General features: G+C 36.0%; 1 protein-coding gene across 1 annotated transcript in view; it reads left to right on the top strand.

The window, feature by feature from the left end:
• wdr18 (WD repeat domain 18) overlaps positions 1-25,285 on the top strand; it is an 86,231-nt gene extending 60,946 nt beyond the window's left edge. Inside the window, exons 8-10 of the mRNA XM_077202926.1 lie at positions 13,091-13,257; positions 17,781-17,849; positions 24,795-25,285. Of these exons, the coding sequence (XP_077059041.1) occupies positions 13,091-13,257; positions 17,781-17,849; positions 24,795-24,923 (365 nt within the window). The 3' untranslated portion in view covers positions 24,924-25,285. The remainder of the gene's footprint in view (positions 1-13,090; positions 13,258-17,780; positions 17,850-24,794) is intronic.
• Positions 25,286-27,001: the final 1,716 nt, after the last annotated feature.

Here is a 27,001-nt window from a genome sequence, read left to right as displayed (position 1 = left end):
GTGATTGCAATAGGCCTGTGTGTGTGTTTTGAGAAATATCTTTATACTGCAAGGCTATATTTATTTTATTTGCTATTTATATACTATTTTATTGCCATTACCTGTTTTCATACAGAAGTTTAGTTTCCTAAATAAGTAAATATATCACATTTTTTTTAGTTGAATATTGGAAGTGAAAATGGTTCTTCCATACCATAACACCGCACTTAGATATGTGTGAATTTCCCACACCAGGAGTAATAATTTATATAGTTCTATTTTATTTTTTTTGTTCAAAAAATGTTCTATGTAAAATGTTCTATTAAAGAAAAGATAGAAAATAAATATTTGTGTTTGCTGTAAAGAAATCGGAATCGTCTAAAATCGGTACCGGCAGGCCAAACTCATCAAACTCCTAAATCGGCCTAGAAAATCGTAGTCTGTGCATCTCTAATTTTTTTTAACTCTTTTATCTATTTTTGTCTGTGAATTCTAAAGCAACATGGATTCTTTACAGGAAAGGAAATCCCAGAATGCTCTTAGACAAAGTAAAACATATCCCAAATAAAGTGAGATAAATGTTATAAATGTTGTTAAATAATTCATTCAATATAGACATTTATCTGTAAACATTTGTTTTAAAATATTTAAAAACGGACTATATTTGCGTTGTGTGCTTTTATTCTTATTTGGAACAGAGCTACTTTCTCTCATGAAAGTTCATGATTATTCATTAGCTATTTGTTCTTCAAATACTTTTTTTGTCTAAGCAGATTGCATTTATTAGCACAACAAAAACGACCTTTGTGCCAGACTGATCGAATCATATTAGGTAGATCTGCATATATGTGCTTAATTTTAATTTTTCTCTGTCTCTTATCCCTTATCCCTTATCCCTCTCTATTCTTTTTCTATCGCACACACATACAAAAACATCCTGATTTGGATGCATTATTCAACTCCCTTGTCAAAAAACAACAACAAAACAAAACAAAAAAAACATAAATTGGCACATTTATCTTGATTCTTCCGATCTAGCGGCCAAAAGCAGTTTTGTGGAGGTTGCATACTTTTCACTGGTCGCCTTCTGATGGGGTTTAAAATAATATAAAAGCGATCATGCTTCTATAGTAGTGATATATTTCTCTCTCATTTTGCTGAATAGCAACCTTTGAAGAATCTTTGAAATGTCACTTCTAGTCTGGTACTTTCCCCAAGACAGACATTTATGGCATTACGTACAAAGTAGTCATGCCACATTTTGTTCAGCCAACCTGCTTCCAGGTGTTTTTCTTAAAAGGCATTTCACGCTGTATTCGAGCAAATGGGATTGTGCAGACTGCACAGCTGAATGGCTGGTAACATAATGCAATGCATTATTACAAAGCCATCAACAGACGTTGCCATCATGGTTTCAGTGGTGTGTATAATTCACAAAATGCTTCATAAATGGGTCTGAGGTAATTGACGTGTTCAGACTGCGATGCTGCTCATTATTCTGCCGCCTCATTGTCTTAAAGTAAAGCTGAAAATTCTGAATGATTCGTCCACAAAACACTAAACTCACCGATTGATCCAGTTAATGGAGAACAAGATTATCAGTTAATATGGTATAAATCAAATTACAGTCCTATATTTATACCATATGACTTAATCATATTATACCATATTAAGGTATATTATGCAACATATTCAATGATAATCGTTTTCTCTATTGAGGGATTAATTGGATCAATCAGTGAGTTTGAGTGGTTTGTTGTGTTGACAAATTATTATAAATATCTTAATCTAGTAAAATAATTGTATGTAGTGTTTTTTGCATTATTATCATTAACATAATATTGAATGCAAACATTTTTGTTTACTGAAATCATTTTAATTTTAGTTTTGGGTAAATGTTACATTTGTAAAAGTTAAAAAAGCCACTAGATAGCAATAACCGTTTTTAAATTTTAAAATTTCAGTTAGTGCATTAAAATTGGTAACTAAAATAGTAAATAAATAACAAACTTGAAAATTCAAATTAAAAAATAAAATAGAAATAAAATAATGGTCAAATTTCACTTTCTAAATTACAATAAACCTAGGTCTTTTCTAAAACTTAAACTTCAGGTTCATTGTTTGGAAAAGTGCGACTGGTACTCTACATTCTTCAAAAATGTGTTATGTTCCTCAAAGCCATACAGGGTCTATTCATGCATTTTCTGTGATTGGATAGCTGTTCCTGAAAAGACCAGGTGCAAATACCCTCCGAAGTGCTTTCAAGACGGATTTATATCCAATCACTCAAACCACTTCAAAGCACTTTTGGTTGTTGAAGCCACATATGTAAATTTTACTCCTCCGAAAATAGTTATAAAATTTTAAAATAAATAAATGTGTCCGAGTGTGTTAAAGTACCGGCTCCAGGTAGCCATATATGACAGCTTTACTGCAAGATGCAATGCCACAGATATGGCCCTCCGCAGATGAGTAGCTGAGTACTAGAGCCCGACCGATATGGATTTTTGGGGGCCGATGCCGATACCGATATTAGGGAGTAAAAAAAGCCCGATACCGATATATCGGCCGATATTATTTATGTGTATATTATAATACAGTAGCAATATTATTTATGTGTATTATAGTACAGTATACCAGTCAAAAGTTTGGACACTTTCCTATTGGTGTGTACAAACTTTTGATGGGTACTTTACACAGTAGCTATAAACAGAATAAATATATTTTATAAACACGTTTTGCAATGATCACTCAAATGTGGTAATCAAACACTTGTGTGACACATATATGTAATGGAGGCAGGGGGAATGATAGAATGAGAATTATACAGCTGAGCTGTAACCAAACTAGTTTGCATTGCATGTTATATTATATTATATTATATTCTAAATACTGTTGCATAATCTTCACTAACGACGACTTTGTCTTTTAATTTAGTCATAACTTGTATCAATAAATATATAAAAAGTGTCACTGACAAAACCTTATTATCTTCTATTTTTACTCTTAATTCCTCTAATCTCTACCAGTGGAGGAAGAACTCAGATCTTTTTACTAAAGTAAAATGAATAATATCATAATGAAAACGTTTTTAATTACATATGTACAGTACTTTTATACTATTTTAAATAATTAGTAAGCAAAATGTACTAAACGTGAAACTAGGCTACTCTTAATGCAAAATGGCCCTATATAAAGTGTTATAATTATATACATTTTTGGAATATTGCTTGATGTTGTAACGTAGCATTATCAGGCAGAATGAGCTTTAACACTGTGTCTACACCGGACGCGGCCGTGCTCGCGTCGCAACAGCTGTTTCCCCTTGACAAAGCAGAATCAGTTTACTGTCGGAGATCGCTCGCGCCACGCATTTTAATCAATGTTTCATCAACCAATTGCCTTAATAAATAAGAAGAAGGCCTAAATATAGCAGACAATATAATCAGGACTTCTCAGCTGCGCGCTTGCAATAGTCACAAGCTCACACAATACGTGACAGAGGCTTGTAGCAGAGAAATCAATTCTGTGAATTACACTGCGCAAATCACAAGTAGGCTACTACCCACCGGATGAAGAAGGGTTGGCTCTCAGTCTCCACAGGCTACATAAAATATTCATTTTATTTTATTTTATTTTATTTTTCGTGTTTGCATTTATGAGGAAAAAACAATGTTACAGACGCGACAGTTCAGCACTACGGACGTGAGCGCTCTGAAAGCGGCACTAATGCTTTGAAACTTTCACATAGACATCAAACAGAAAGCACAAAACCTTTCGTTTCAAAGTGAATTTCGTTTCGTATTAATTGTATCTTAATTTTAATCAATGTTTCATCAGCCATTTGCCTGGATTTAATTTATAAGAAGTAAATTTAGCAGACGATAGATAATCTCGACACGGAGGCGCCTGCGGGTGAACTGGAGCTCGTCTCATGAACCGAAACTCAGCGTATAGACCTGAGAACTGAAATATATCTATATTGAAATGTCTACTTTTAAACAGAACAATTCAAAACGAAAGACAGACAGACTCATGTAATCGTATGAAATGTGCATTTCTCTCTGGCGCACGCTCACTGAAGATCGCGAGTCAGCATCGTCAACTTCATTTTTGGCTGACACTGACTGAAAACACTTGTTTATTAATAAACAATTAAAATGTCTCCTTGCTATATTTGTTGTATTCATAATCATTATTTTTGCCAGTTCTTGTGACAGCTTTTAGGTGCTTTATTGGCAGCGCCACCCTTACATGAATCACCTTACCCGCATTTTTTAAAATATTCATTTATCGGCCATTATAAATGCCGATACCGATAGTTAGGAAAATGCCTAAAATCGGCCGATAATATCGGCCCGCCGATATATCGGTCGGGCTCTACTGAGTACCTCTTCACCAAGCATCAGACACCTGCAAATGAAACTGAAATTTCAGCATTGCATACTGAACTGAACACACAATCATCTTCATTACCAGTGCTGATGCTGCTCTTTCTCCTATTGCAGTCTTAATATATAAAATTAGGTTGACATGAATTTGCTTGTAGCGCGGGAATTGAAAATTATATTCGTTTTGCAGAGACACATTTGTGTGGCCAGGTGTAAATAGAACAGATTTAACAAATCATATCAATCCGATCAGTAAAAAGGCATGAAGTGACCAGGTGTAAACACGACCAAAGGTTAGGAACAACAAGAGGGTGAGTGAATGATGACAGAATTTACTCACCCTCAGTACAGTTTAGCTCTGACTGCTTTGATGTCTCTCTCTTGATGTGGTTTGGGATTGGTAAAATGAGCTTCGGGGAAAAAAATATGATCACAATATCGACTTGCTTAATAATTATGCACGCAGCCACGCACTGTATATCCTGCTCCTGCCGATCGACTGTCCTGCACAGTTCATCTCCAACCCTAATCAAACACACTTGCCTTTAATTTTCAAGTGATCCTAAAGACCATTATTGGTTGCTTCAGGTGTGTTTGATTAGGTTTGGAGATGAACTGTGCTGGACAGTGGGCACCCCTGGTATATGCCGTGGTCAAATAATTATTCTGATAAAAAAAAGCAAGAAAACTGGAATTGTGCCAAAGTATGATGTGAGGAGTTCCCTCAATGTTTCCATGTGTTGAGTGCTGTGAATCCACCTGCAGGCATCCTTAATTTTACTACAGGTCTTAAAACCTTCATTAACATTCATGTTATGCCTCCCGCATACTCTACCACAAAATAATGTATGAGTCAGGCTCACCCTGTGCTTGGTTAAAAAGGTCTTCTTCATGTATGTTATCTTTAAGCCTTGATCCAGAAGAGTGATTTTAAACCTAATTCAGCATGACACACGATGTTGGATGCACCAAACAATCTTTTTCATCTCTAGTATTGTTTTTTTACATAAATATTAATCCAATGTTAATTGAACCTGCCAGCAAAATCTCTAGCCGAAAATTGTTCATTTCGAGACTTTCTCTCTCACACAAATTTGATTGTACTCCTGTTCATTGCACTGATGTGCCAAACGCATAAATACTGTAATCTTTCTTTCATTGAATGTGCGATTAAACCTGTGTTTGCCTTTATTTGTTTTAATAAGTATCAGTGATTTAAAAAAAATAGTCACTCAGTCACTTTTTTTGTACAGTCACTCAGAAAACCTTTTTGGAGGTCATTACATTTTCCCCTTCTGATTACTCAACCACACTAGAGATGCAAACCGAGAAGCGAACTAAATATAAATCAAAGTCTCAAACAAATGAATAATTAAAATTTGAAGGGAATCAATCATTTCCCAAATCCCATCTGAACAAAATATTCTTGTGTGTTTCTGTTAGTCTGAAAAACTAAACAATCATGGAGCTTCACTGTATTCCAGTACGTTCAAAATACACCAAACTTTTTCACAGGGGTCTTTCAAAGGGGATTTACTTGATATAAAATGTTTGTCATCATTAAATTTGAGATGGCTGCTATCATTACATCAAACTCACAGCATATTATGTGCATCATCTTTGGGATTTCTGTGTCAACTAGTGAAATTCATTGCATTCATTTGTTATGTACTTGCTAGCAGACTGACATGGAATTTGCACCCACAAATTTTTATCATAGTAATCATATAATTTATGTCTAGTTCTTATTAGATAATATAATCTGTAGTGACAAAAAAATCTATATCTCGGTTATAAATGTACAAATCTATACACACTCTCTCGAAATTATACATGATTATATATGTATGCTATACTGAAATATTTTTTTATAATACATGTGTGTGTTTGTGAGTGTGTGTATTATATACTGATAATTTTATCTGTAATTAAAATATAATTTTATATACACTCACCTAAAGGATTATTTGGAACACCATACTAATACTGTGTTTGACCCCCTTTCGCCTTCAGGACTGCCTTAATTCTACGTGGCATTGATTCATCAAGGTGCTGAAAGCATTCTTTAGAAATGTTGGCCCATATTGATAAGATAGCATCTTGCAGTTGATGGAGATTTGTGGGATGCACATCCAGGGCACGAATCTCCTGTTCCACCACATCCCAAAGATGCTCTATTGGGTTGAGATATGGTGACTGTGGGGGCCATTTTAGTACAGTGAACTCATTGTCATGTTCAAGAAACCAATTTGAAATGATTCAAGCTTTGTGACATGGTGCATTATCCTGCTGGAAGTAGCCATCAGAGGATGGGTACATGGTGGCCATAAAGGGATGGACATGGTCAGAAAAAATGCTCAGGTAGGCCGTGGCATTTAAATGATGCCCAATTGGCACTAAGGGGCCTAAAATGTGCCAAGAAAACATCCCCCACACCATTACACCACCACCACCAGCCTGCACAGTGGTAACAAGGCATGATGGATCCATGTTCTCATTCTGTTTACGCCATATTCTGACTCAACCATCTGAATGTCTCAACAGAAATCGAGACTCATCAGACCAGGCAACATTTTTCCAGTCTTCAACTGTCCAATTTTGGTGAGCTCTTGCAAATTGTAGCCTCTTTTTCCTATTTGTAGTGGAGATGAGTGGTACCCGGTGGGGTCTTCTGCTGTTGTAGCCCATCCGCCTCAAGGTTGTGTGTGTTGTGGCTTCACAAATGCTTTGCTGCATACCTCGATTTTAACAAGTGGTTATTTCAGTCAAAGTTGCTCTTCTATCAGCTTGAATCCGTCGGCCCATTCTCCTCTGACCTCTAGCATCAACCAGCCATTTTCGCCCACAGGACTGCTGCATACTGGATGTTTTTCCCTTTTCACACCATTCTTTGTAAACCTTAGAAATGGTTGTGCGTGAAAATCCCAGTAACTGAGCAGATTGTGAAATACTACCATGCCAAAAAACAACCATGCCACTCTCAAAATTGCTTAAATCACCTTTCTTTCCCATTCTGACATTCAGTTTGGAGTTCAGGAGATTGTTTTGACCAGGACCACACCCCTAAATGCATTGAAGCAACTGCCATGTGATTGGTTGATTAGATAATTGCATTAATGAGAAATTGAACATGTGTTCCTAAAAATCCTTTAGGTGAGTGTATTTTACTTCTATATAGTAAAATTTATTTTAAAAATTGGTTGGTAAGTTTATTTTATAGATATCAAATTATTATTGTTAGCATAGGGCTGTGCGATTTTAATTGTATTTCGATTTTGGCTCCCAAAGATTATGAAAACAACAATATAATCGAGGTAAAACGATTATTGTGCTGCTGCTGCATTCTGTCCAGCGCACTTTCCTTCACAGCGGTGCACTTTCGTTCCTCCCTAAACTTAAAATCCAAATCTGCCGAATAAGTGAGTGATGTAAAATGCTGTCTCCAGTCTGTTATGTCTTAGGTGAATGCAGAGCCGGACAGTAACGGAGTACATTTACTTGAGTACAGTACTTAAGTACAATTTTGAGGGATCTGTACTTTACTCAAGTATCATTTTTGGGGAGTACTCGTGACTTTACTCAAGTACTTTTGAGAGGCAAATATTGTACTCTTTACTCCACTACATTTCTATCCATAACCGTGAGTACCCGTTACTACTTCTAAAAGAAAAAAAGAAAAATCTCGGAAACCCTCGATTTGTTGTTTCCCTCTCAAACGTGATTGGATTGTGCAGGCACCACTGATTGGGACAGCCTATCAGCAATCACCTTCAGCTTTCCGCCAAAGTCAACTCCATGGTCAGATTTAGATTAGAGACAAAACCATGGACGAATCAATGGATGAAGACGCAGCAGGTCCATCCCGGGAATGTGCCGACCCGTGGCCCCAACTCGCCAGACTATTTCAATTTTCTGAATTTTCTGAAATTTTCTTAAATGTTAAATAAAGCCACCTGGTAAAAAGATGAAAATGACTTGATTTTACTTTCAATTCCTTTTAAATTCTCCAAGGTATTAACATTCACATTTTTCATAACTCCATGTAGGACGTTTCTGTACATAAATGTAAGCACTGTGGTTAGGGTGGCCATTTCCATAACACCAAAAAGGAGGACACAGACATCCCAACCTTCAAGAAGTCATTTCACGGCTAGGGCACGCAAGGTCTCTCGCTCTCTCACTCTCTGCCGTGCGCGCGCTACACGGTTTGGAGCACATACAGTAGGCTATGTTCTGTCTCGCATGCGCGGCTCTAGATTACAAGAGATTTGAACTAATTTACAGGCATAAGGGAGCTGCTATCAATTATGCGGGATTTTTATAGGTTAATTTTTTTAAACAATTCAAGCGCAACTCCAAAAACGAGGACAAATGAGAGTCCGGCTTGAGGCTGCGCCGGACAGGGAGCTTAAAATCCGGACGTGTGGCAGTAGTAATGCAATATTTAGAAAATGTACTCTTGATACTAAAGTACTTTTAAAAACAAATACTTCAGTACTTTTACTTAAGTAGACATCTGACTGTAGTACTTTTACTTGTACTTGAGTAAAATTTACCAAGGGGTATCTGTACTTTTACTCAAGTAATGAAGCTGTGTACCCTGTCCGCCTCTGGGTGAATGTAAACGCAGAGAAAGAGCGCGTGTAACAGTATATTGGGTTAGTGCATTAGCTTTTAAAGTGACAGCAGCCTAATAAGCCTACTGCGGTCATCACTGTTAATCAAACAACAAAAGACAAAGATTACTTTGATTACTTATCTGAATACCATTGTTATAGCCTACAAGCACTAAAGAGAAAAACTATAAAGAGATTACTATGAGAAAAACCTAAAGCACTATTTATTACATCACCCACCTATAATCGTGTTAAATAATCATGATTTCATTATTGAGCAAAATAATCGTGATTATGATGTTTGCCATTATCGAGCAGCAATATGTTAGCATAACAATTTCAGTGTAGCATGCACTCTGTTTAACACATTCTAACTTTAAGTAAATTCATTCCACATAATATCCCAAAAAAGGGCAGAAATGGCAAAAGCAAGTCTTCAGATTTCATTCGGGCCTAGTTACTGGAAACATTAGTTACATGAGCAAGATGTTGGTATTGTAGGCCTGAAAGAGGGCTTATGTAAAACGTGGGCTCTGCATCCTCTCTGGTCCAGGTTGAATTGATGAAAAGACCCGTATAATTTAATTGCATTTGAAGAGGAGCGGCTTGTTTCCAAAACCGCACTGCCGAGAGACCAGCGCGCCCTCCGGGCGTCTGCCGCTGCATCACTGCTTACCTGTTTTATCATAATTGTTTTGGCATCGTTCAGAAACGGGGATTAATGTACACACAGTTCACTGAGCCACTGCTTTGCAAAAAGCCTATTTATCACCGTCTTTTGCAGAAAGCACAGGGAGCTTTGGAAGCTCAGATTGTGAAAGTGCCTTTGTGTTAATTTGACTGGCCTCAATAAATCAACAATTATAAATCGAAAGGCTTGAGAGAAAATAGAGGGAACAAGTGACCTTTTTTGAATGGCTTCAAAATAAAAATGAAGGAAGCCTGAAGTTGATCTCCATGTCGTTTTTGTTTTTATGCTTACAGCAGAACCCTGCTTTTAATTAGACCACATGGGCACACACTCATGCATTTCATTTCTTTAATTATTATCATATTTTATTATCTTATTTTAATCTAATGATGTCTTGCAACTTTTGCCTGGGGAAATGAAAAGCCCTTAACAAACAATTCCAGTCTGGCGAGATACTTCCCGTGTGGCCAGTTTTAACTTTTGATGTCATCAGCGTCTGGAATATCTCAGACCTTGTGAGTGATGGAGCTCATTTTTTAATTTTTCTATAAAACGCCAAGACAGTTTATGAGTCTAATCTAATCTGCCAAAAGACTGTTCTGTGTGATAGATCTTCTCACTCGGTGTCTTTCGTGAAATTATTCAATGATTAATCTTTAGAGAATATCAGGCTGACAGGACAAAATTGTGCTGTTGAAAACAGTTACTCCACAGCGTCTTTGAAGATACTTACCTTAATTATGTTTGCTGGGGTTTCATCTGTTTTTGATGGAAAATCACTGGCATTTTCTGGGCTGTTATGGAAATGTCTGAGCTCTTGATGGTGCATGTCTGATCTTATGGTTGCATGATTCCATTTTTTGATTCTTAATCATTTTAGACTGATATTTTGGTCCAAAATGTGTTGCCAACTTTAATGCAGCATTTAAATAAAGCATGCATTGTATACATCTTTTTTTCCTTAAATTGTCTCCAAAAGGCCATATTGTAAATTTGTGATTCTACAAATCAAATTCTTACAAATCTAATGTACACCCGCAAGTTCTGGAAGTAATTTTAGGATTTGACTCTAAAATGCTTCTAATGCTTCTATTTTTGCTTCTATTTTGGATTTTTCATATTTTATTTATTTCATATTGTATTTCATTTCTCAGTTCAACGTTTTACTCAAATTAATGTTAGTATAATCTATAATGGAAAAATATAGTGTTATATATTATATAAAATATATATATAATATATAATATATATATATATATATATATATATATATTACTGTATAATATGTAATACTATATAATAAAATATACACTATCCAAACAAATTGGGGTCTTATGTTTTTGAAAGAAGTCTCTTATGGTAACCAATGATGTATTTATTTGACTTTTTTATGTTTATATTTGATTATACAACATTAATATTGTGAGATTATTAAAATTTAAAATAACTATTTATCTTAAGTGTCATGATCCTTCAGAAATCATTCTGATATGCTGATTTGGTGCTAAAAAAATTCTTGTCAATGTTGAAAATAGTTGAGAGAAATTTCAAATTTTTAAATGTATTTGTATCTTTATAACATTTTAATTGCCTTTACTGACATTTTTTATCAATTTAATGTGTGCTTGCTTAATAAATGGATTTAATTCCAATGTATTTGAACAACTTTTGAACAGTAGCGTATCATTTGTTTTCATTATATTCAAATATTTTATTTTTTATTTACTAATCAAATGAGAAACACTGGCGTTATGAATTAATTTGTACAGAGGGTCAGATGTTCTTGCTTCCATTGAAGCATTGATGCTATTTAGATCATTCTCATACATCTGCTAGAGTACATGATCATCTGGTTTACACTAGCTTTGGTTTGAATCCTTCAATCTGCTTTGGATGGATGTTTAGTACACAAGTTAATGTAGTTCAGTTGAGACTGGTGCAGATGATTTGTGTTTAGCTCTTGTAAGGAGAACAGTAGACAGCAGATGCCAGAAGCTCAGTTGGACCTGGTTGTTGTTAATTAAGCTCAGGTGAACCGCAGGAACATTGTTTCATTCCTGAGAGTGTGTAGACACTCCGTTAACTCGATAAAAACAAAAACAAACGTTCTCCTGCCACTGTGTCTTGTTCAGTATGAAAGAGGTTTCAGACAGACAGATGGTTTCAGTGATTTGGTGCTAGTTTGTTCTACACTGACAGTAATGGGCAAATAAAAATGTCCGACATTGTAAGCGGGGAGTAAAGAGCTCTGTAGTGTTTCAGTGCTGGAGTTGTAAAAGATTATCTGCCGATTTTATCTCCTCTGTTTCCAATCCAAGTAGGGGGAGAACTGATGTGGGGAAAAAATCATGAAATTCATAACTTTGAGATTTTCTGGACTTAGATAGTCTGGATAGTCGACTTGTCACCCCAAAAACACACACACATATATATTCTGACTACCAGGGTTAGAACTGCGATGTATATGTATGTATATATAAGATCATAAATATCAATAATAATCTCTGTCAATGGATTTTTTAACTTTTAACCTTTTGAATTTGGGTCAGTAAGTTTTTTTTAATGTTTTTGAAAGAAGTCCCTTATGTTAACCAATGCTGCATTTTTTTAAATTAAAAATATAGTAAAAAAAAAAACGTAATATTGTGAAACATTACAATTTAAAATGACTTAATGTTTTCTATTTAAATGTATTTTAAAATGTAATATATTCCTGTTATGGGAAGGCTGAATTTTCCGCAGATTCCTTGCAAATTATTGTATGATGATTTTGAGCTCAAACAATATTTCCTTTTATTGCTACTTTATTTATTTGTTTGTTTGTTTTTTGGTGGATACCATGATATATCTTTTGAAGAGCAGCAGTTCACAGCAGAAAAAACAGCATTTTTTGGAATATAAATCTTTTGTAATGTGATAACCTTATTGTAATATATGCAATATTAAAAAAATATTTTTTTAGAAGTTTGTATATATTTTATTTTGTCATCAAAAATGATAAATGTAGCCTTCTTTTACAACCTTTGTGTGAACACATGTAAGAGATGCAGAATATTTGCAGAGATATTTCTTTAGCTCTTTCACAACATTAAATACATCTGTCGCCTTTGTCGCCATTGGCTTTTGGCTTGCTTAGTTGGGGACATTAAATTTTATATTTAACAATATTATTATAACATTATTTTCCTGTTATCTCTGTAAAGCTGCTTTGAAACAATCTGTATTGTAAAAAGCGCTATATAAATAAAGGTGACTTGACTATGTTCTTGCATATTTCATTGTTTTCAGGGCTCACTGAGAAAATGCTTGGTGTTAAAATGGATCTTTTTTTTTTCAGTATTCACAAACCTTTACTAAACTGCTACAGTTTTCAGAGAGAACTGATATTTTTTTCCACCTTGTCTCCTCAACAGGTCCTGTGACCAATGCTGCTATCATACCAGCACCTGCCAACATGTTCCTTTCTGACAGTCGTCCAGCCGTCCCACTGCCACGGTTTAGTCGCCACCTGAACCCGTCCGAGCAGGGTGACGGCACGGGCACCGGAGGCATGTGTCTGAGACTGGGAGCCAACACACAGGTAACATCTGGGGATATATGTAATCAAAAAATAGGATTAGGTCCACTGAGACTATTTATGAGATGCTAGAATTGCTCATTTAGAGCAATGTTATTACATTTACCTATCAATTCGTATTCAGTATGCAGCAACTTGATATACCCTGGTAAATGCAAAAGGTCACTAGCAAAAGTTTACCCAGAGGTCATTTACAAATAACAGTCTTAAAGATGCTGTAACAAAAACATTTTTATTTATATTCATTTCTATAGTATATAATATTATATATGATCTATCTCGTATGAGATATTTTTTGCATACAGTATATCTTGATATTGATTTATTTTTTAATTGTTTAAAAGGGTTATTCTTTATTTTGTTCTTGTTTTATGCCAATTTGACAAGTTTACTTAAATGCACAAAATAAACTAGATAATCTGGTTTGAAATAATTGAAGTCTTTTTTTTCTTGCACTTTTCTTCACTAAATTAACACAAGCAAGATTTATAAATTATTTGCAGCAGTATTTACCTGTATATTCTTTTGAGTCAAATCACTGAAGCAGTTTGAAAATGAACAAATTATATATTTATGTATTTTTGCTGCTGAAGTTTAAATCAGAGACATCTATCTTAAAGTAGGTATGGAATAAAAACTCCCATTTTGTAAATCCCGGTTATCAATCTTATTGTGAATTATTCAATTCAATGGTATGTTTCATTTGTCAAAACCTCAAAATGCTGTTGAAACTTGTGCCTAATGACTTTTAGTCCGCTTAAATTCTGCTCCTTTCATACAATCGACAGCAAGTTCGCATTCACGTTATGACTTCATCCAATCAACAACCAATGAATCCAACTTAGTCCTTTTCTATTTCCTATTTCTTTTCAAAGGGTTCAATGCTAGCCTAATGACACACTCTTTAGAAGACTCACTTTAAATACATCTACTAAATGACTAAATGTAAATACAAAAAATAAAAATTGGCAACAAAAACATTGCTAATCAATCAAGAATATTCAGTGTCATCCAGCCCTACTTTCCACCATCCTCAAAAGTGTAAGTAAGTGTAAGTTCTTTTTCTTTAGATCAGATGTTTTAGTTTCACTGACACCCAGCTGCGTGTGGGTGAAATGATTGGGTCAAAGATGTTTAAAGGGTTAGTTCACCCAAAAATGAAAATTCTGTCAGTATTTACTCACTCTCATGTTGTTCCAACCCTGTAAGACCTTCGTTCATCTTCGGAACACGAATTAAGATATTTTTGATGAAATCTGAGAGCTGGATCACTCCTCCATACTAGTTCATAGGCTTCTTCAGGGATTGAACTTGCAGGCCCTGAAAGGTTATTACAGACATCGTTAAAATAGTCCAAGTGACTACAGTGGCTCAATCTTAAGTTTATCAAGCGACGAGAATACTTTTTGTGCGCAAAAAAACAAAAATAACGACTTTATTTCAACTATTAATTTCCTTCTCTGTGGGCCTCGAGTCAGTTCACTAGTGTAAAAGCGTAGAGCTTCTGTTGTTGTACGTCACACGCATCACACACATGACCAGCGTCGGCCAATAGTGAGCCTACGTGTGACGTAGCTCTACGCAATCACACTACGTTAACTGACTAGTGGCCCATAGAGAAGGAAATGAATAGTTGAAATAAAGTCGTTATTTTTGATTGTTTTTGCGCACAAAAAGTATTCTCATGTTCAATCCCTCAAGAAGCCTATGGAGGAGTGATCCAGCTCTCAGATTTCATCAAAAATATCTTAATTCGTGTTACAAAGATGAACGAAGGTCTTACGGGGTTGAACAACATGAGGGTGAGTAAATACTGACAGAATTTTCATTTTTGGGTAAACTATCCCTTTAAAGCAAGTTGCACATATGGATTGGTCTCCTCACCCCCAGCAGTTTTCAAACATGACGAATGTACAGCTGTTAGCACCTGAACATAATTTCTCCCATGTCAAAATCAATTATAGACACATAAATTAAATGCTAATACAAAGTCTTACATTTACCCACCACCTGCTCTGTGGCTCCAACCGTTGCGTTTTTTATCTTTCCTTCTCTCTGCATATCTGCTGTTTTCCTCTTCCTCCCCTCCCTCTCAGCTTGTTTACCGAGCGGCTAATCTTCCAGCCTCTGGGAGAGCACATGCTATCTGGAAAACACGCTTCTTTCACCTCTGCACAGCGAGAGGGAACCTAAAACAAATGTTTTGATAAGTGCATTAATACTTCTACCACGACCCAAAATAACACGTTCCAACTGCGACCCAGAGGCTGCGCCCAACATCACACATTCGGTGTGACCTGCGTGCCATACAGTGTGTAAATTAAAGCTGCTCTGAGAAAATTAATTTCTTTTCGGAATTGTTTCCGTTATTCACTTGGAGGGCGAAGCAACGACCCCGCTGTGTGGGGGGGCACGCTGCAAAACTCCTGAATTAAACCATGTGACCCTCTAAATAATCGTGACCTATGGGGTGTGGGTGTGTATTAACAGCTTGCCGGACTAAATTCTGATGGAGGTCAAGCAGAATGGTTTCATCAGATCAGTTGCCATCAGTTGAGCTTAGGTCTGCTCCACTATGTGCTAATGGAGTTAAGCTTAAGGATTAATGTTTTTTTTTTAAATGATTATTACCCTTAACTTTATATAAATATAGGAAATCTATTATTTGGACCTGAATTAGGCAGATCATGGTGGTAGGCTAAAGGCTGTTGTTGGGGGTTCTGCAGAGGTTGACCGTTTGGCTTTCATAGTGAATTCTGAGGCTTTTGGTTGCACTTCCTTGTATGTGATTGTATGTTTCTTGGGCATTTTTGGCCCCTGGACATTTAGAAAACACACTTGTCACACTGACTCTGATACGTTTAATTAATTTGTCCACTAACAATGAACCACCACATTGTCATTTCCACCTCATCTCAAATTATGTTTTGTGTTTAGTAGCATTCTGTGGTGGAAAGGTTGGTAATGGAAATTATGTTTTGAACATATTTGCAATAAAATGGTCGACACATTTTATCCTACATACACACAAATAGCTATTTTACACTTTTTAATAAAACTACAGCTTTCTTGGAAATTATGCAGTAATATTAACCTTGATATTTCTTGATTTCTTTATTGATTAATCTTGTTTTAACCACGTACATTAACTAATTTTTATTTTTGTTTTTTTTTCATGCAGTAAATTTCCGGGATAGTTTCCACCACAACAAACAATTTGCAAATGTGCAAATTGTTTGTTGTAGTGGAAATTATGCCACAGTTGTGGGACCAAATTCATAATTTCCACGCAATAAATATTGCAATAGTTTATTTCACTTTTTAATTTATATTTCAATTCATGAAAGCATGGCAATTTTAATGTGACCTACATACTGTATAGCAAAGAAATACTTTTTTCATTGTTTTCTTTTTTTTCTGTACACTGTATTTCAAAAGTTTAAAATCTTTTAATGTTTTTGAAAGTCTCTTATGCTCACCCAGGCCGCATTTATTTGATCAAAAATACAGTAAAACCAGTAAAAATGGGAAAAAATATTACAATATACTGTAAAATAACTATTTCCTATTTGAATATATTTTAAAATGTATTTTTTTATTTTTTGCAATTGCAGTTTTTTGCAATTTAAAAGCTGAATTTTCTGCAGCCATTACTACAGTCTTCAGTCACATGATAATTTATTAATCATGCTAATATGCTGATTTGATGCTCTAGAAACATTTCTTATTATTATCAATGTTGAAAATAATTGTGCTGCTAATATTTTTTGTGAAAACCATATTTTTTGCATTTTACAGTTGCATGTTTTTGAAATAGAAATATTTTGTAAAATTGTAAATGTCTTTTACTCTCACTTTTAATCAATTTAATGCATCCCTGCTGAATAAGAGTATACTTTTTTTTTTCTTACTGACCCCATAAGTTTGATCAGCATTGTAAACGATAAAAAAATCAACCTAGCCTCCACATTGAGAAATGATGTACCATTACAATGTTAGGAGTACAATATTCAAATTGGTGAGTGTTGTGGGAATCCTTTGAGAGCAGAATCAAAATACAGTGCTGGACACCAGCACCAGCTTTACTCATCTTCCTGTGAAATCAGCAGACTCAGACTGTATCCATCGAGGCAGGAATAGTCAATTTCCTAAGACGTGCACTGATGGTCTGTAAATCAGCAGAGTTAGGTGGCAGAATCTGGGAAGGGCTGTTAAAAAGAGATTGACCTTGCTAGGATTTTCATTGTCAGCCTTAATAATCTCGTTGGACCCTTGGAACAACGTCATGCTCTCCACAAACCCCGGCCACTTACTCACTGTCAGTAGTGATCAGCCTTCTTGAGACAGCCATGATTAGACCTTGTTTGTAACTGACCCTCACAGTTGGCACAGCCTCTTCAGGACACTTGCGTCATGGGAAATGCCTACACACAAATACCTTATTGGCACACTCAATCATTGTTGTAGCTTAACATACTATTGTGATGATGTTTAAAGTGTTTCGCTTTGTCTTTTCACTGTCTCAGGAGCCGGAGGGGACGTATTTGGAGAAAGCAGACGAGCTCTACTCTCTGATGTGTGCCATCACAGACAAGGTAAGCAGGGAAGCGTACCATTCAATCATTGCTGTGAGCTGAATTTAAGCAAGGCTTTCAAGGTGGAGACAGGTTGGCTTTGATTCTTGTAATGATCCGCATGAAGAGAGAGGAGACAGAGCAATCTTCACAAGTATTGTTGACTATTCTTGGCTTTGCAGAGTAATCAACGTAATTGACATTTTAAGATGGCTAATAATTTTGACCACCTGGGTAATTAACAGAACTTCTCTTTTTTTGACGAATTTTGATAAAACATTGCTTAAATTAAACGTTTAGCAGTTTATATTTAGTTAATTAGGGACCAAGCACCAAAGGTGCGGAGGCACCTATTGTAATCGTTGGTGTTCTTATTATTCTTATTCTTTCGCTCTTGAAGTCTATGGCAGCCCATAGAAACGATTGCGGTAAAGTTGTTTGGTTTGACATTCTGACAGAGGACAGTCCCAATATAAAATACACCAATTTTGGTGTTTCTAAGTCATTCCCTCTAGCGCCACCACCTGTCCAAAGTTTCACTTTTATTTTGCTAATAGCTTCTGAACCGTAAGGCCAATCAACAAATTTCTTTTTTCGTCTGATTCCTGAGCTCATGACGATTCGATTGCATCCCATGAGGTCATTTTCCGTCATAAAAACATGGCCGCCATCTTGAATTTTCTCAAAAAGCTACTTTTTCGAACTCGTCCTAGACGGTTTGTCCAATTTGCACGAAAATTGAACCAGATCATCTTCAGGCAGTGCTGACAAAAAGTTATTAAAATCAAATTGATTCGTCAAATCGTTTTTGATAAACGCTTGAACAAATTTTACGTAGAGCTTGCAAAAACAGTCGTAAGGCTGTATCTTCGCAACGCTTTAGCGTATTAAGACCAAACTTGGTCCATGTCATCACAAGCATGACCTGGGGCTACATGCTGCGTTTCGGCGCAGCGCCACCTACTGGTCCGGAGATACAGCTTATAACTTCTGAATGGTTTGTCCAAAAATTATAAAAGTGGTCTCGTTAGATTCAGGGCGTCATGTCGAGTCGAGCGATATCCAATTTTCCCAGGTCGGCCATTTTGGCTGTCGGCCATTTTGAATTATGTGTTAAAATGCTGTATTTTCTGAACGCATGAACGAATTGTTACGAAACTCGGTATGGGTCATCACTACGATGCCCTGAAGAAGCATGAGAAGTTTGGAAACAGCGCCAACTAATGGTAAAATTTATTTTTCAAATGCTTATAACTCTGGGTGTGGTTGACTTATTTTCACGGGAGTCATCTCGTTAGGTTCCTGAATCCTTGCCGAGTCCACAGATACCAAACATGCTAGATTTTGCCTAACGGTTTGTGTAGCGTTGTGATTTAGCGCTGAAAAAACATTTGCCGATATCTTCGAAACCGTTAGTCCGATCGAGACTAAACCACCGTCAGAAGTTTGGAACCATAGCTCGTTAACCATACTTTTAGCCCAAATGCCAAAATATTCATAGTAAGGGGTAGTAAAATTCAATCAAGTTCACGTGTCAGTCATTTTTGACGTGTTTTTTCATATAAATGTCTATAACTCCGAAGTTAATTGAGATATTTTCACCAAATTTGGCACACACATGTATGGGCTCATTCCGAGGACACATGTAAAAAAATTTGAGATTTTGCCTCTTGGTGGCGCTATAATAGAACAAAACATGAATTTCCCATTGACTTCAATACAGTTTTGTGATGTAAAATGCTATACTTAACAAATGCAATGCTGTAACATTATGAAACTCAGAATTTGCAACCAGCACCATGTCCTGAAGGTACTCAAAATATTTTGAGACAGCGCCACTTTTTGGTCAAAAGTTATAATTAAATATACAAAAATGCTAATAACTTTTGAATGAATTTGCCTATTGTAATGACTTTAGTCTTAATTGATTCCTTGGGTTATGCTGAAAACAAAGATACCAATTTTGCCAAAGTCAGCCAAACTTCCTGTCCGCCATCTTGATTTTCATTAAATACCGACTTTTTCGAACTCCTCTTAGACGTTTGTCCGATTTTCACCAAAATCGAATCGTATCTTCTCCAGACCGTGCCGACTAAAAGTTATGGCTTTCGTGTTGATAGACAAAACCGTTTTCGTATACCGCAGCATAAAATTTGAGGCATGCTGCCAAAATGACTATTCAGACTTTATCTCTGCAATGCCTTGACATTTTGAAACCAAACTTTGTATGTGTCATTGTCACCTCACTCTGACCACATCACATCGATTTCGTAACTGCGCCACCTATTTGTTGAAAGTGATAAACCATTAAATTGTCTTATAAGTTACTTTACATCAGCCATTTTCCCAAAATTCTCTTAAAATGTCTTTAATTGCTCCTTGCTGCAGTTGGTCTGCCAGTCCCACACATAATGGCATCTGTTGCCGCTTCTTGCGCTTGGCCCCGGTAATGGCTGCTTGCAGCTATATTTAAATTTAGCTCCAATTTAATTAGCTATAATAAGGGGTCTTTTTTTAAGGCAACAATCACTGTGGCTGAATCCGAAATCGTCCCCTATACCCTCAAATAGGGTGCTATTTAAGGGGACAGATTTTTTTTTTTTTTCAAAAATTATCGACTTTGGTACCAAGTCGGTACTGAATTTTTAAATTGTGGCGCATTGAGCGGAATCGTAAACACCTCTGATTGGCCATTGTGTTCTCGTGCTCATCGGATATTTCTGTGATTGGCTACAATGATCACATGGAAGTGTTTGAAAGTGTTTTAAAAAACGGCAGCGGTCCGCTGATAGACGCCTGCTTTCAAACGCTCCCGTCTGTATCTGTGCAAGTGCTGTTTAATGTTTTAAACAGAAATCTTTAATTGCAGAAACAGGCGATATCGCTGTATATTAGCACGACTGTGTTTCGTCCATAGGCAAACAAAGCTGTGCTGTTATAGTGCCATATCTCATGGCTACGAGTGTGATATTGCATTTAAACAACAGTTCGATGGCACAAGTTTGTAAATAAATAAGAAACGACAACGGAGTGTCTTTAAAAACCTCTCTTTTGTGCACAACTACTTCCTTCTGCCACTGATTCATATCTCAAGTTGACACTTTAACAGTTTAGCAAGCCTCCGTTACAAATTCTAAAACATCACTTTAGAACTAGCAACGAAGGAACACTGAGTTGCTTCATTGAAGCTTATTCTTCAGGTTAATCTTATATTCATAATCACAAAATCATTTTGAATGTCCGCTGAGGAAAGCGATATATTTTGTCTTTTTCCTTTTAACAATCTAGCGGATATATAAAATATAAATATTAAAAGTCTTTGCTGAGATCTAATGTTGTAATAATGTAGCTCACTTTCACTGAAGTTGAAATCACAATCACTAACAGACCCTTTCCCAATACTAAATATTTGCATAAAATAATATTTATTGAAAAATAATAATTAAACAATATTAGCCATTATAAAAGTATAAGAAATTTGTACAAACAAAATTCAGTCAAAAGTACAAAAGCAGCGCTAGTTAATAGTACAGGATTTCAGTTAAAAACTAAAGTTATGAAACTTACCTTTGCCCTTAGCCAAATTGATTTGCTCTGGAACGAGTAATAGATTAATAAGACCAAAGATTGCCCGTTTGATATGCACAACATTAATTATACCTTGTGTTTAAACACTATCTACCTAAAAGCCAGTGGCAAATTCCTGAAGGACTAGCCCAGATAAAGCTTTTCTCTGCGGTTACATGAGCGCTGAACGGCCGCTGGCAGTCTGGAGCTCAATCTCTGAAAACCTCAACATATTTTCAAATAGGTGCTATGTTTATATATAAGTTGCTTATTTGAGGTCTAAATAACTACATTCTCGCTTCAGAAAAACTCTACATTCTGTGACACAAAAACAACAACAGTCTTTGTAAAATTATGGTGTTTGCTCGTCTGCCATGACACTCGCTTTGAGAGAAATGCTGCAAAGCGGAGTGATATAAATGGTGAAACTGTTCCTGTGGTGACACTGGTAGAGTATCGCATGGCTAGAACAGGCTCTCAGCCAGTCAGAATCGAGAACCAGAAACTGTTGTATACAATGTAATGTAAAATGAATGAATAATGACTTAAAATTAATTAATTATGTGAGAAGGAACTGCAGAGATTTAGGAACGGGTTGCATGCGTCAACAGTCAATTATACAAAATATTTGACCGCAGCATGCTGTGATTTACAGGGGTGATCGATATACTATAATCTTTTATATAAAGCATCTCACTCACTTCCTTCTACAGGAAACGAGCCACTTGCACACCTCTGTCAGTCTACTCTGATTTATACTGCTGATAGAGCAGCTCCACTGGGCCGCTCTTATCCGAGGGTTCGGACTCTCTCCATGGGATGTTGAAAGTGTAGTCAAGAGCTATTTGAGAGCCTGCGGAGGAAAACACGATCAGACTTGGCTTGAAGCTGAACTGATTAACACATAAAGCCTGAGAGTTTATTTTTATTGATCTCAACACTCATAAAAAGGAAGCCTTTAGAGTAGAGGTGGGGTCTTTGGTACCTCATTCTACTGAAAATGCTAGACTGAATTGCTTTCAACTTGTTTTTTTTATGCACCCCCTTAATTAGAAGAGGGTGTCGGCATACTTTCGGCCTATTGAACGTCAGTTGTTTAGGGTATTAGTTACAGGGAGCTGCAAGCAAAGCACAGGCTGTGTTCATCATAACTCTGTCCAAATACATTTATTTTAGGCTCTTTAAAATGTCAAAGTACAGTGAGTCCAGATGGTCCCCGCAGTCCCGTCCATCTGGAGGGACTGAGGGATGTTTTGGGGTTTGTTGCCATTATCCGTCTATGAACACGTTCAGGTCACCATAGAGGTTGTTTCCTCATCCTCATGGATCTCCTGACGCTTATAAACTGAGTCCGGCTCTGGCAGGACCATTAAGTGGATTAGTTTCACTCACTCAAAAGGGAGTTGGATCCCGCCGGCAAGCTCAGAGCCCGCTGTTTATTCAGGAGATGTATGTAAATAAATAAATAACTGGAGAGCAAGAGTTTTTTTTTCAACCTCCCACCAGCCCTCCCCCACCCACTTAATCTGGGTGAAATGTGCATCGCTGTCACTCGGCGCTCGCCTGCACGGGGGAATCAAGCACAAAGGGAATGTCAATATTTTCTATGCTAGATTAGGGATGTTCTAAAACGGGATTTGATGACCTCAGCGAAAATCTATGATGGAACTTGAATCCTAAACCCAGGTGCAGGTTTTTTATTTTTGACATGAAAAAAAGCTCACCTCCTCATTTACACACAGTTCATCTTCTGGATTGTATATGCTTGCGATTTATCTCTTTTCGATTAAAGGAATGTTCCTGGTTCAATATAAGTTAAGCGCAATTGGCATCTGTGACATTTCGTTGATAACCACAAAAAAATGATTAGACACTTCACCTACATATTAAAAACAAACACAAATCGGTTTATAGTAATGCTCTCACGGTTGAAGAACTATTATATTATATTAAGTTGTGAAGTAGTGCCTGGAGTGAAAAAACTAATGTACATGTTCTACTTTTCATCTGCTTCATCTACTTCTACTTTTCTTTTTGTATCATTTGTCATCAATGGAACATACCAAATTGTGAAGACGTCATTTTTGGCCAAGTGGTCATACTAAGCTTGCACTTATTATTCACAGCCTATAATTCAGTAAATCACTAGGTAGACCTGCCACATAGTGATTTAGCTATATTATTAGATGTCATTTTGTGTGAAAATGGCCAGATGGAAAGAGCTGTCCTCTGCAAGCAAAGGAGGATATTTAAAAAAATTACTAAATATGGTCAATCGGTTTTAGATATTGCTCATGTGCTGGATGTGAATGGTCATAATGTCCACATAATTATTTTGAAGCACCGACAGACTCTACCATGCAGAATGTAAAGTGCTGTGGCGGGTCAAGGAACACTAGTCAGCATTTTGACAGGAGGATGAAAATCACCTGAATGTTGGGACCACCTCAAAACAGCTTCTAAGACCTGGATGAGACCTCCAATTTCATCTTGAACTTTAAGCAAAAAAAAAAAAAAAAGGCTGGATTGAGAGGTTGTGTACCAGTAAATAAGCCATTTTCTTAGTTTTCTACTGCAACAAACAACTTGCATTTGCTATAGAACATGTGGACTGGAGTGTGGAAGATCGCAGCCATGTTCTGTAGTCCGATACGTAAGGGATAATGTACATTCAGCTGGTTGTTATCGTAGAATAAGCCCAGACAAGGTGATCGGAACCCTGACGCGAAGCAGAGGGGTCTTGCATCATCCTGAAGGGGTTTATTCTGCAATAACAACCTGCTGGATTAATTATCCTGCTTATTACACAGCTACTTGCCACATAAGAAAATAATCAGACATGAATTTGGCACTTGAAATGGACCAATAATTGTGAATCCTGCTGAACACAATATAGACAAGTATGGAAGATCTGTTTGGAGATCAAATGTGTTTTTTTCCAACATGATTATGATCCTAAACACACCACACAATGAGTTGTGGTTATGGCAGTCACCAACACAACACAACGCAACAAAATTGCCGAATTTTGCTCTAAAATTCTGCCCTAAAATGATGCTTGAGTCATATTTTACAGTCAAACTTGCCTATACCCCACCATGATAACATAAATTTATCTGCTGATTATATTATTGGAGATATTTGTACAATATGTTTGTTTAAACCTATTCATTCTGAAGATTAGTGCCTCACATACAAATGAATGTCCACCCTAACAGTAGCTAACAAAATAATCTATAAAAATCCTCCTTCTGTAATTGTGAACAGCTGAAAAGGTCATGTACAAGTCATTGTTAAAAAAAAAGTGTTGGAACTCTGTGTCTGTCAAAAAGATGTGTCATGATAACTGTGTTTTTTCCCCCCTCTCTCTCTCTCTCTCTCTCTCTGTGGTGCTGCCAGAGCATGTTTGGTGATGGGGAGAACACTAAGGTACGAGTGTCTGAACTAGAGGAGGAGATGAGGACCCTGAAGAAGATCAATAAAGATCTGTATGAGTTCTCCTCTCAGCTCCTGACCAAACCCAACTAGAAGAGCTTTCAGCTGCAGAGGTCCTCCAACAGGACAACTGTGCCAGTTTGAGAACAACAGCATGGGAAAATGCATTTAAAAAAATGGAACTCTTTGCAATGGACTGAAAAATGGCAACTGTTTTTTCCTGCACTATTTTTCTGTCCTAAGGGCAAAAATTGTTTTTCGCATCAATCTCAACACAAGCTCACAGACCGGATTTATATTTGTAGTGTGTTTGTTTGATGACATTTACTTTTTTTGCATTATTGTAGGCCTATAAAAGAATCTGAACTTGAAATATTTGCTGTTTATGTTATAAAAGATTTTGACCTGTACACTTTATTAAAAAAAGTTCAGTAAAAAACAATTATTCATCCATATGACCATTTTTCAGCCTCTTTGTTAGGTTTCTAAATGCCGTCCATTCCGATCATCACCATATCTTAAAATAAAATAAAGTCTGAATAATCTACATTCTGATTTGATTTTAATAAAGACATTTAGGGAATTTCTTTAAAAATTCTGATAGTAAATTTCTATTTATTTATTAATTTCTTTAAGTGCTACTTTAGTTTTACCCCTTCACAGTAAATTTGAAACGATAAACTAATAATTTGATAGATATTTAACACTCAGTTTTGGTGTGCTTTGTATAATGCAACAATCACAAATTAATATATAATTATATCTCATAACATTTCTCTTATTTTTAAAAGGGAAAATGTCAAAGCACAACAGGGTTTAACAGAAAGACACATTAAGAATTTCTAAAATAGTTTTTTTTAATTATTATTATTATTTAGTTACTAACCTTTATGTGCTACTGTAGTTCAACCCCATCACAGTACGTTTGGAAAATATATGCTTATAATTTGATTGATAACTGCAGTGTCACTCAGTTTTGGTTTGCTTTGTAAAATGTGAATTACACATTATATAATATCCAATAACATTTCTCTTATTATTAAAGGGGGAAATGTCAGAGCATAACAGGGTTGAACAAAGACAAATTAAGAATTTTCTAAAAATGGCAAGTTTTTTTATATATATATATTAATTGTTGTTACTAATCGTTAAGTGCTACTTTAATTCAACCCCATAACGGTACATTTTAAGATTATATACTTTATATGAATGATATACTATAATTTGATGGGTAACTACTACTAACTGCAGTATCGCTCAGTTTTAGTGTGCTTTGTAAAATGTAGATCCAACATTATATAAAGGAAAATGTCAGTATAACAGGGCTGAACAAAGAGAAATGAAGAATATATTTTTTACGAAATACACAAAATACATTAAAAAAATTGTATATTTAAACATATATATATATATAACAAAGTATTTAACCAATTTGAATTTAATGGCGATGAATGGTAGCATACAAATTGTCCGTCTATTATTATTTATATTATTATTTATATAGTTTATTATTAAAATTGTTTATTATTATTTTTTATTTTTTTTATTTACCTTTTCCTGCACCAAATAAATGTATGAAATAATGTGAACAAGTTTAGTAGTATCCTGTTAATTTTATCAGTATGACGGAAGCACATACTATGAAAATTCAGATTCCCATAGACTTCATCATCAGAAAACACAATCTTTGATCTTTTTTATCGTCCCACCTGTTACCCAACATGGGTCATTCTCAGTTAAGTGTGCCCAGCTGTACATCCAGCAGCTGTCAGCGAGATTATTGTCCTGTAATTTGAAGCTGACCAGATTAGCCGTGTTCATACAGCATCGCACCATATGCTTGCTTAAATGACGCTTTCCATTTCACTCCCTGCCTCCCTTCTGCTTTCCAGTGCAATCTAAAACTTTATAAACACCTTTCCCCTGCACAGCGGCTTATTTTCATTCCTTGTTACAGGAGAGTAAAGCTGCCCTCGCTGTGACCCTCACAGACGTCTCCCAGGATTTAACATTCTGGAAACATCCACCGAATTTTAAAGAGGAAACATTATAGCTTTTAAAAACTCAAATAAATGAATCAACCAAAAAAAAAAGAATCATCAGTATTCCACCGGCATACTGTTGCGAATGCAGAGAATGCTTGATGTCTATCTAGTTAACTCATTTAGACC

The sequence above is a fragment of the Siphateles boraxobius genome, unplaced genomic scaffold (assembly GCF_051911475.1).
Source record: "Siphateles boraxobius isolate OS27281-9 unplaced genomic scaffold, OSU_SipBor_1 5, whole genome shotgun sequence".
Taxonomy (NCBI): Eukaryota; Metazoa; Chordata; class Actinopteri; order Cypriniformes; family Leuciscidae; genus Siphateles; species Siphateles boraxobius.
This window is presented reverse-complemented; position numbering and strand designations above follow the sequence as displayed.